Source organism: Heloderma suspectum, chromosome 1 (assembly GCF_057233095.1).
Source record: "Heloderma suspectum isolate Gila_16-S chromosome 1, 16-S_ref, whole genome shotgun sequence".
NCBI classification, from domain to species: domain Eukaryota; kingdom Metazoa; phylum Chordata; class Lepidosauria; order Squamata; family Helodermatidae; genus Heloderma; species Heloderma suspectum.
Genome location: NC_139458.1, coordinates 336,671,175 through 336,682,904, shown reverse-complemented (window position 1 = coordinate 336,682,904; position 11,730 = coordinate 336,671,175). Strand labels below are relative to the sequence as shown.

General features: G+C 49.1%; 1 protein-coding gene across 2 annotated transcripts in view; it reads left to right on the top strand.

Moving 5' to 3' along the window:
* The first annotated feature begins 5,240 nt into the window (after positions 1 to 5,240).
* STX7 (syntaxin 7) overlaps positions 5,241 to 11,730 on the top strand; it is a 40,127-nt gene continuing 33,637 nt past the window's right edge. For both annotated transcript variants that reach the window (XR_014786690.1, XM_084827540.1), the window contains exons 1-2: positions 5,241 to 5,332; positions 10,512 to 10,651. Coding sequence is in view for 1 of the 2 variants with exons in the window: in XM_084827540.1 (XP_084683666.1) it covers positions 10,567 to 10,651 (85 nt within the window). In the remaining variant the exon portion in view is untranslated. The remainder of the gene's footprint in view (positions 5,333 to 10,511; positions 10,652 to 11,730) is intronic.

Below are 11,730 nucleotides of genomic sequence, written 5' to 3'. Positions count from 1 at the left end.
GGTGCTGTGGTATATCAGAATTATTGCACTATTACAGAAGACTCTCATTCTGCCATTTCTAAATAATACCAGACTTTCCTTGTTAGGATAAAAATGTGATAGACACTGTTGTGTAAAGAACCCACAAACTAGCATGAGTGAGCAATCACAAGTGCACAGTAAAAGCCTCATGTAGAAAGGCTCCCAGTGGCAAATTTTGAAGCACAGGAGGAGCTCTCCCATAGTTGCATTCCTATAGTCACATTCACATTTCCCAAGCCAAGCCACACTCCACTAAAACAAATACAACCAAAAATCAACTTTAATGTTTCTTGCTTATATATAGGATTAGGCTATGTCTCACTCCAGGTAATATTCAGCATAATATCTTTATTAAATTTCTTCACACTTCCCTAACTCTGAGTAATAAATGTGCAGAGGAGGATTACGCTGTAAGGGCAACAGAGACTGACAAATTGGGATAGAATCATAGAATAGTAGGGTTGGAAGGAGCCTACAAGGCCATCGAGTCCAACCCCCTGCTCAATGCAGGAATCCAAGTCAGAGCATCCCTCACAGATGGCTGTCCAGCCTCGTCTTGAATGCCTCCGGTGTGGGAGAGCCCACCACCTCCCTCGGTAATCGGTTCCATTGCCGTATTGCTCTAACAGTCAGGAAGTTTTTCCTGATGTTCAGCCGGAATCTGGCTTCCTGTAACTTGAGCCCATTATTCTGTGTCCTACACTCTGGGATGATCAAGAAGAGGTCCTGGCCTTCTTCTCTGTGACAACCTTTCAAGTACTTGAAGAGTAGGGATGTATGAAAGTCACTTACCATTTCGCGGATCTGCTTCGCGGTGGGGGGGAGGCGCTCCGTCCCTCCCCCCGGAATCCTCAACAGGGGGGAGGCGCTCCGTCCCTCCCCCCAGAGTTCTGCCCGGCGGCTCCGCTCCATGGGGATTCCACAGAGCCACTGGCCAGCTCCGCCCACAGCCGGACATCCAGCCACTGGGCAGCAGGGTCGCAAATGGCGGCTGCCATAGCCGCCGCCACCGTTTGTGTCCCTGTATTTGACCTTGATAGGCTACGTAAATATTTACGTAGCCTATCACGGCTATTTGTGTTCCCCTTTTTTTCGCCATAATAGTTTACGTAAATATTTACATAGGCTAAAATGGCAAAAAAATGGACGCAAATGGCAGCCACCGTAGCTGCCGCCATTTGCGTACATGGTTTTTTTTTTTTACCTTGCCATGATAGGCTACGTAAATACTTGCGTAGCCTATCACAGCCTCCACAGGGATGCAAAAAGCATCCCCGCGTTAGCCGTGATAGGCTACGTAAGTATTTACGTAGCCTATCATGTCTATGAAGACGAAGCGAATGGCAGCCGCCATTCGCTAGTCGGCACAGACAGCAGCAGGTAAGTGCTGCATTTCACGCGTGTGTAGTGGGTTGGGGGCTCCGTTCCAGGCACATTTCGCAGGGTGGGGGGCTTCGTTCCGCCATGGATTTTGGGGGGCCGAATACACTGGCATTCGGCCTCACTGAGATCCATGGCGGAATTCTCCACCATCTCTATTAAACAGTGCTATCGTATCTCCCCTCAGTCATCTCTTCTCAAGGCTAAACATGCCTAGTTCTTTCAGTCTGTCCTCATAGGCCTTTGTTTCAGTCCCCTGATCTTTGTTGCCCTCCTCTGAGCCCTCTCCAGTTTGTCTGCATCCTTCTTAAAGTGTGGTGCCCAGAACTGGACACAGTACTCCAGATGAGGCCTAACCAGTGCTGAGTAAAGGGGAACTAGTACTTCCCGGGATTTGGAAGCTATGCTTCTATTAATGCAGCCCAAAAATTCATTGGCCTTTTTTGCAGCCACATCACATTGTTGGCTCATATTCAGCTTGTGATCGACAACAATTCCAAGATCCTTCTCGCTTGGAGTGTTGTTGAGCCACGTATCCCCCATCTTGTAACTGTGCATTTGGTTCTTTTTCCTAGGTGCAGAACTTGGCATTTATCCCTATTAAATGTCTTTCTGTTGTTTTCTGCCCAGCGCTCCAGTCTATCAAGATCACTTTGAATTTTGTTTCTGTCTTCCAAAGTATTAGCTATCCCGCCCAATTTTGTGTCATCTGCAAATATGACCAGCATTCCCTGCACCTCCTCCTCCAAGTCAGTAATAAAAATGTTGAAGAGCACTGGGCCCAGGATTGAGCTCTGCGGTACCCCACTCGTTACCTCTTCCTGGTTTGAGAAGGTCCCACTGACAAGCACTCTTTGAGTCTGATTCTGTAGCCAACTGTGGATCCACTGGATCGTTGTTTCATCTAGCCCACTTTGAGCTAGTTTGCTTATCAGGATATCATGGGGCACTTTGTCAAAAGCTTTGCTGAAGTCGAGGTATATGATGTCTACAGCATTCCCACGGTCCACAAGGGAGGTTACTTGATCAAAAAATGAGATCAGATTCGTCTGGCAGGATTTGTTCTTGACAAATCCATGTTGGCTTTGAGTAATCACTGCATTAAAGGAGTTATCCCACTCTCAGGTGATTGGAGGGCTGTGACTGCATAAGAAAGCAGCAAGCAATTCCCAGCCTGGCTGACACCAAGGGGGGCTGGAGAAAAAACAACAGGGGCTCTAGCGCCCCACCCTCAGCCATGCAACTGCCCACACCTCCTCAGTTACTTTTCTCTCCTGCGTATCAGATGCCTGCCTTTCCCCCTCAGTAGGTTGCCACTGGTCTGTTGGCATCTCAAAGAACATGTCAGTAGCCTTTGTTGGCTCAAGAGCTGCAGCTAAACTGTAGAAGAGCTACAGAGGTGTTAATAGATGGATGCACTTTGTATATGTGAAAAGTGCTGTTCCACAGGAGTCCAGCAATGGCAGGGTGAGTGGGGGGCGGCGGCAGCAAGTGAGCTTATTTGGGGGGCTGCTTGCCCCCCCTTATCCCCCCCTCTGGGGCTGCCTTAGCTGGCTAGGGCTAATGGGAGTTGCAGTCCAACACCATTTAGAGGGCCACACCTTTCCCACCCCTTTTCTACAAGCTTACAGTTTACGGTTCTACACAAGCGAAATAGCAGAGGGCGGAAAGAGGAGGCAGGAGTAACCACAGAAGCTACATCTGGTATTACAGTAAATAAATATACGGTGAGCCTCTTAAGGATGTTAATACATTACGCAGTAAAAAAGTATTATAACAACGTAACACAAGAATACACAGAAGAACTATACAGGAAAGATCTGAATGTCCCTGATAGCCATGATAGTGCGGTCACTGAACTTGAGCCGGACATCCTCGAGAGTGAAGTCAAGTGGGCCTTAGGAAGCATTAGTAACAACAAAGCTAGCGGAGATGACAGTATTCCAGCCGAGCTATTTAAAATCCTAAAAGATGATGCTGTTAAAGTGCTGCATTCAATATGCCAACAAATCTGGAACACTCAACAGTGGCCACAAGACTGGAAAAGGTCAGTTTACATTCCAATTCCAAAGAAGGGCAATGCCAAAGAGTGTTCAAACTACCGCACAATTGCGCTCATTTCACATGCCAGCAAGGTGATGCTCAAAATCCTACAAGCTAGGCTTCATCAGTATGCGAACCGAGAACTACCGGAAGTACAAGCTGGGTTTAGAAGAGGCAGAGGAACTAGAGATCAAATCGCCAACATTCGCTGGATCATGGAGAAAGCAAGAGAATTCCAGAAAAACGTTTATTTCTGCTTCATTGACTACGCTAAAGCCTTTGATTGTGTGGATCACAACAAACTGTGGCAAATTCTTAAAGTGATGGGAGTACCAGACCACCTTACCTGTCTCCTGAGAAACCTGTACGAGGGTCAAGAAGCAACAGTAAGAACCAGAGATGGAACAACCGATTGGTTCAAAATTGGGAAAGGAGTACGACAAGGCTGCATATTGTCACCCTGCTTATTTAACTTATATGCAGAGTACATCATGAGAAATGCCAGGTTGGATGAATCAGAGGTCGGAATTAAGATTGCCGGGAGAATTATCAACAACCTCCGATATGCAGACGATACCACCCTAATGGCAGAAAGCGAAGAGGATCTCAAGAGCCTCTTGTTGAGGGTGAAAGAGGAGAGTGCAAAAGCTGGTTTGAAACTCAACATTAAAACAACTAAGATCATGTCATCTGGCCCTATCACTTCCTGGCATATAGAAGGGGAAGAAATGGAAGCAGTGACAGATTTTACTTTCTTGGGCTCCAAGATCACCGCAGATGGTGACTGTAGCCATGAAATTAAAAGACGCTTGCTCCTTGGGAGGAAAGCTATGGCAAACCTAGACAGCATAGTAAGAAGCAGAGACATCACCTTGCCGACAAAGGTCCGTCTAATCAAAGCTATGGTTTTCCCAGTGGTAATGTATGGCTGTGAGAGCTGGACTATAAGGAAGGCTGAGCGTCGAAGAATTGATGCTTTCGAACTGTGGTGCTGGAGAAGACTCTTACGAGTCCCCTGGACTGCAAGGAGGTCAAATCAGTCCATCCTAAAGGAAATCAACCCTGACTGCTCATTGGAAGGACAGATAATGAAGCTGAAGCTCCAATATTTTGGCCACCTAATGCGAAGAGAAAACTCCCTGGAAAAGACCCTGATGCTGGGAAAGACTGAAGGCAAAAGGAGAAGGGGACGGCAGAGGATGAGATGGCTAGATAGCATCACGGATGCAATGAATATGAACTTGAGCACGCTCCGGGAGAGAGCGCAGGACAGGAAGGCCTGGCGTGCTATGGTCCATGGGGTCACGAAGAGTCGGACACGACTGAACGACTGAACAACAACAACAACAACAACACCTGGTTGGTTCAGGTGGACCCGCTTCGACGGAGTTAAGAGTGCATCGCTTAATAATATTTTGTTTGAAAGACAGGCCAGTCCCAAGAGGGCGATCCCGCACCAGGGAGCAAGCTGCGCTGCACTCAGCGGGGCCTACTTCTGAGAGGGCCCGCGGAGGAGCGCACGTCCCTCTCACCCCCCTATGTCGTCCGTGAAGGGCTGAACTTGGACGCCGGCCCTGACGTATCGCGGGGAGCCCCGCGCGCACGTAAACTACTCGTCCGCGCGTCTGGGGGCTCCCGAGCGCAGAGGCGCCTCCGGAGAACGCAGCTGTAAGGCGTCGCCCGGGAGGCGAGGGAGGAGAAGGCGGGCCGCGAGGCGGCGCCCCGCCCCCCCTTTCCCGGGAACTGCTGCTTCTGCGGCAGCGACGGGGTGGGGCCGAGGGGAGGGTCCGCCCTCCGCGGATCAGCTGAGCGGCAGCGAGACCAAGTCCGGAACCCGCCCGCCTTCGTCCTGTGGGGACGCGCGGAGAGGCCGAAGCGGCCGCTGTTGGTAAGGAGCGCCGAGAGCGGGGGGGCTCTTCGGGCCAGCCCCTTTCCTGGGCTGCGTGCGTGGCGGGGCCCCGGGGGCCGCCGCCCCGGCGCAGGGCTGCTGCCCCTGCCCGCGCGCGGACTCAGCTCGGAGCCCGGGGCAGGCGGCCGTGCGCCCCCTGCCCTCGCGCTGTCCGTTTCTGCTCGGGCCGAGGGAGGAGAGGGGTCGCCGGGCGCGGTTCTCGCCGCGCGCGCTGCGCCGGCTGCGGTGTGGGCGGCAGTTCCGCATTCCCCGGGCGGGCCCCTGGGCCGGCGAGCGGGGACGGCCCCGCTGCGCTCGCAGCCGCTCGGAGCCTCCAAAGCAGCCGCCTCTCCAGAATCCCGCTCCTCCTGCCAGAGCTGCGCCAGAGCGAGCCTTGCCCGGGATTCTCTCCCCCCCGCCCCGACTCCGCTTCAGCCAGCCTAGCGCCTCTCTCTCTGCCGCGGACTCCTGTTTTTCCTGCGCTTCGTTCCGCGACTTTGTGGGATGTGTCACGCCTGCTCAGTGGCGGGTGGACGGGAAGCGAGCGCTACCTGCGGTGGCGTAGCGCCGAGGGGTGTTTTCGCCGCACGCGCGGCTGGCCTTGGTGCGTGCCAAGGGAGATGGTTACGGGTGGATGGGTGCGCCTCGGAGAGGCGAGGGAGGCACGTAAGGCCATCCGAGAACGGCAGACAAGCCTTCCTTTCAGACCTCCCCTCGCCGCCTCCCTCCTCTGGGTGGAACAATCATGTGATTGATAAGGATAAGGAATCACAGAGGTTTTCCCTCCTCCTTCCCCCAATAAAGGCCTTTAGAGGATTAGGGGGAATGGCGCTGGGCCTAAACGAATGTGTGTATGTCTGCGTGTGCATGCACGCACGGACAGTACGGAGGAACAGTGAGACCACATGCCGAGTTGCTGTACGGTGGCAGTTGGTACTGTAGCATATTCCTTGTGTAAATTTGCGGAGGCAGTTTTAGGACAGCCTTCCCCAACCTGGTGCCTTCCAGATGCGTTGGACCGCAACTCCTGGCGTCGCCCAGCCACATCTGGAGAGCACCAGGCTGGGTATGGCTGCTCTCAGGATATGTTCTTGTGATGTTGAGGTCATTCAGCCCTTGTTATAACGGCTAAGTAGCTATTTTCTGCTTTGCCATTTAGATTATTATAGCTACGCTGCCACTTGCGGAAAGATACAATCTAATATGCGTTGGGAGGATCAAGGGCTAGAAATACAGCTGCCCTTCAAAGGTGTACTTATTGGTGCATATTGAAAGAAATCTGAACCCTGTCTCTTTTCTCCCTCTTTGCTGGGAGAGAAAAGCAGCTGGGGCATTGCTTAGGGTAGGCAATGAGGAAGTACTTCTTCACACAGCATGTAGTTGAACTGTCAACCTGGATGACTTCAAAAGGGGGTTTGACAATGGAGGATAAGGCTGTTAAAGGTCATGTTGGCTATATATTTCCTCCACTGTCAAGTATGGTCTTTGCTGGGGAACATGGACAGGAGGCTGCTATTGCTGTCACATCTTGCTTGTGGGCTTCCCTTAGCCAGCTGGTCGGCCTCTGTGCAAACAGAACATTGAGCTAGGTATGCCCTTCGTTGGATCCAGCATTGCTGCTCTTATATTCTTAAGTGGAAAAAAGACTAGAGGAGACTGCGTTAATCTGCCCCTTCGTCTGCTATTCTTCTGTTTAAACTTGCATCCTCCTGAGGCCTACTTCTGGTTTTCTTAAAAACAAACTACAACATTCTGGGTGTAGCGGAGGTGCATGTGTGCTTTCAGCTTCCTTTTTTTAGGGTGCAATCCTATGGCCACTAGTCAGTGGCTAGACAGCCATAGGATAGGTCAGTTTCTGGGAACCGACCTCGGAGCCCACACTCGGAGGTCACTTCCCAGAGAGCTGACCCACACCCCCTCCACACCGCCTCGTAGACAGCACAAATCAGCCCCGCGTTCCACGCTCCTAAGAGCAGCGCAGAGCGGGGAAAACAGGGCGTTCCTGGGGGCAGGCCAGGGTGGGAGGTCGGAAATTCCAGCAGAACACTTCCTATGTATCATCCGGCCACCGCTTCCCGTTGCTACACAGCCAAAATTGGCTGTCTAGCCACAAAAGCAGGGTGGGGGGAGCGAGGAGGAGATCCGCTCCTCACCATTTCTCCCACCCTGCACTTGATAGGTGGTCATCCCCGGGGTCAGAGGCATCCATCGATCCACATAGGATTGCTCCCTTAATGAAGATGTAGTGTGAGGTTTTTAGGATCTGGCTCGCAGGATGCATTTTTTTCTAAAATAAAACCAGAGCTTGATCAGGACCTTTGGATAACTGACTGTGTAAACAAACCTTGGGAAAATGTTTGCGAGGGCAGAGTTTACTCTTCTGTTTTTGTTGCAAAATTGCAGTTTAGGTAGGAAGATCCTAAATGTACCACTACATGTATTTAATTGCTTTTAGATTCACTTGTTCTGTAAAAGCCATCTGTGTTAGTCCTTATATCCTAATCAATTCATTGTGGTTGCAATGCTCCAGTGATTCTTCCACCTTACTGATGCTGTGAATCTTGAAATGTTGGGCACTAAGGCTCTACTGAAAGCTGTTACAAAAATGATCTTAGGGAAGAACAGCTGTGCCTACCTCTATTCCAAGTTTGTTTCTTTTGGTTGGCTTTACCCTTGCGCCGAGAGGGTTTCTTATCAGTTTTTACACAGCAATCTCAAAGTTGGGCAGTAGATTTTAGTAAAAAAAAAATCCCATGCCTGTGTAGGTCAACTCCAGTAGGTTTTCTTCCGTAGACAGTTAGCAGCCTTGATTCAGTAGTACCAAAGACTGTAAAAGCTCAGCGGCACTATGAGACACTTCAGGAGTTTGCAGAAGTCTACCCTGCAGAAAAGTTTACAGATTGAAAGCAGAGGAAGAGGAAGCCCCACCAGTCGCAGAAGAAGGTTTTGCAGTGAAAGGAATTGAAAGAATACTTAAAAATAGTCTTGAAAGCTGCAGCTTGGAAACTGCTTCATGAAAAACAGCTCTGCTGAGAGCAACCCAAGCATGACCTTAAGCATGGCTGTACGTTGGGCCTCCTGCTATAATTTCATCTGGACTTGACTACTTCTCCATAGCTGGGTGGATGACTGCATAAGTAGAATGTCCCAATTGTCTTTCTTTCCCCAAGTTTGTTCTTTAACTATATTTTAGTTATTTAGAATATTTATATACCACTTTGCAAGGAGAAGTTGTCAAAGTGATTTAGTTGGTCAAGATGGCTGACGAACATGTTTCAGCAAGGTTGTTTATGATCTTGGTAGGGGTGAGCTTCTATAGACAGATCTTCCACCGTAGTAGAGAGGAACGTACTCCTTGCTTAATAGCCCCCTTTATGAGTTACATGTAGAAAGAGGCCCCATACCATTAATGGGGCTGCACTGCTTATCCTGCCCTTGAGGTTGTACAGCACCCGATGTCCACGTTTTGAGCACAGATATCTGCAGGGAGGGGGAAAGCCAGCATACACAGACTTCTACAGGAGCTGGAACCTTGCATCATCAGGGTTCCAGCTCCAGTGGAAGTCTACATCTGTAGAGGTCTTCCTCCCTGTACTCACAGATGTTGGCAGCCAGGGAGATACGTTACCTCAGGGGCTGCAGCAACAGTGTGGCCTCCCTGCCCCTTTAGTTGTGTGGAGCCCTTCCAGGTGTTTAACAGATGAAGGGGGCTAGTGTATAGTCAGGTTCCAGCTGCCTTGGCCTCTGTAGTGGGGTAGGGAGCAGCCCCCCCCCCCACCCTTTGAGACCTGCTCAACTCTTCCAGCCCCTCCAGACCAAATCTGGGAGTAACAAAGTGTCCAGGTCAGGAAGTCAGGGCTGCTTCTGCCACCCGGTTCTTCCCACAGCTCGCTTGTTGGCAGTTAGAACTTCCATTGAATGTAGGGATGTCTGGAGATGTTGTTGAGTACCAAGCAACTCAAGACATGAGTCCTATGGACTTAAATGAGACTTACTCCCAGGAAGTGGAGATGAGAGTGACAACTGAAATGACTCTGAAGTGCAATTGTGAAGCCATTGTTTACATTCCTCACTTGGAGCACATTAGTAATGGCTACAGTCTTGTGCACATTTACTTGGATGTAACTCCTATTGAACATGGTGGGACTTTTAGTTATGCTATCCTCACAGCACTGTTATGTCCTGTATAGTATAAAAATATCAGTCCGATTTGCATGTTCAAATCACATGTGATGCAAATCACATGACAAGGGAGAGTGGGGTGGTGCTTGCTGGCCCTGTATACTCATCACCTCTCGTTGGAAGGGAAATTTATGCATCTGAGAGCCTCCTGTAATCATTAGGCTGCATGATTTAGAACTCCGATTATGCAGGGTTCTGAGTCACATCGGCCTACTTGAGTACATCAAGCTTCCTGCTGCAAAAGTTCATGTGGCAGCATGTGGAGGTCTGCAGAACCATGCACTGCGATGCGACAAGGTGGAGCTCATGAGTGTGGTCCTGCTCTCCCCACACACAATAGAGAAAGCATAAGTTTAAATGCCTGAATAGGGCTATGGTGCAGCTTCTTACAAAAATTTATACATTCAGGGACAGATACTCAAATGCAGAATACATGTATACTGTGTTACAGTGCAATACTATGTGTGTCTAGTTGGAAGCAAGCCCATTGAATTCAGTGAGACATATTCCAAAGTAAGTGTATATCTGACTGAAACCTTCGTTATGAAGCTGGTGAATGGGGAAGGGCTGTAGGTCAGCAGTGGAACTGTTTCTGCATTTAGAGCAGGGCAATTCATAGTCCTCTAGATATTTTGTCATACAGTTCCCCATCAGCCCTAGTCACCATAGCTAACACTGAGGGATGATGGGAGTTGTAGGATAAAACATCTAGAGGGCCCCAAGTTGCTTATCTAGAACTTGTACACTCTCTTTGCAGAATTTCCTTTACAAGATGTGGTGGTGGTGCAGTAAGAGGACTAGTAGAGCCCTTCCTACGGGTTACATGGTCTCTTCCTCCAATGTCTGAAGCTGCTCATAAAACAAATGCAACGTTTTATTACATTTTAACCCACTCTTCCTTGAAGGAGTTCAACAATTTGATATTTGAGATTTTACAATGAGATTCACCGTGGTGTGTAACTTCTAAAAAAAGTAACTTGTATTTCTATATTTTCAGGTGGCATTATTTGTGAACCTTTTGTTTATGACCTTCGTGGATATTATAATCAGCCATGGCATACAATGCAAACACCACTGGGGATCCTAACCAGTTAGCACAACGTATAACTTCCAATATCCAGAAAATCACACAATGCAGTAAGTTACTTAAACAATTAATAGTTATAATGTTTCCATACCTTTCACTTTTGTTGAGACAGGTTTAGAAGCTTTTTTTAAAAGAAAGTCTTAACATCTCAAGGGATTGTGCAAATAGTAATTTAATGTCAGTTTTGCAGTTTAATGTCTTGACTTAATTAGCAAAATTTCCATCAGTTATGCAGTGGCATCTCAGTGTCTGACTTCTGGTGAAATTTGGGCAGCTAGCCATGAATTGTACATCAACAATCTTATCTGAAGTACAAGTTCTGGGTGGTGAAGGATTGAGTCAAGAATAGTGCATTTACCTTGCACGTTGCTTTTGTGCTAGGAAAACACAGCACAAAATTGACTGGCGTGGAAAGATACCCCCGCCCCAAAATAAGATTGCCTTGTGTGTAATATACCTGTATACATGATTCAAATGACCTCTGAAAATATTGCCTGCTGTGAAGTACCTTGGTAATAAGGCTACTGTCTGAAGAAACAGCAGCTAGTTGGGATGTATGAATCCCACTTACCGGTCCGCTGCCTGGGTCCACTGGCACGGCAAAAGACAGGGATGCAAATGGAGGACAGGAAAGCCTGGCGTGCTGTGGTCCATGGGGTCACGAACAGTCGGACACAACTTAAGACTGAACAACAACAACAACTTTTGCCATGATAGGTGTCAAGGGCTCCTTGGTGGCCTCTTTCAGTCTAATCCAGTAGCCAAGTCCAGACACAGACAAAGGGATTCTTTTCAAAGCTTTATTCCTCTTTTACAACTTAACAACTCTACTGTTAGCAACTAGATATGAGCAGCACAGTACCTATGCCCTAAGTTGGAACAGTTGGTCTCCATTTGAAGGAGAATCACGGGCAGACCCTGAACTTATGGGCTAGGGAGAGTCCGTTACCTTTCCCCTTGGATCCTCTGGGCACAGCCGTAGTTTGCACGCCAACCGGGCACTACGCCTCCTTTCCGTGCCCTCCATTTGGCACCGCTCCCTGCGTTGGCGTTGTGCGTCCAGGAAGCTCTCTCACTCCCGGAACTGCTATCTATGCCAGGAATGCCGGTGGGAGGAATCTCTGCCAGC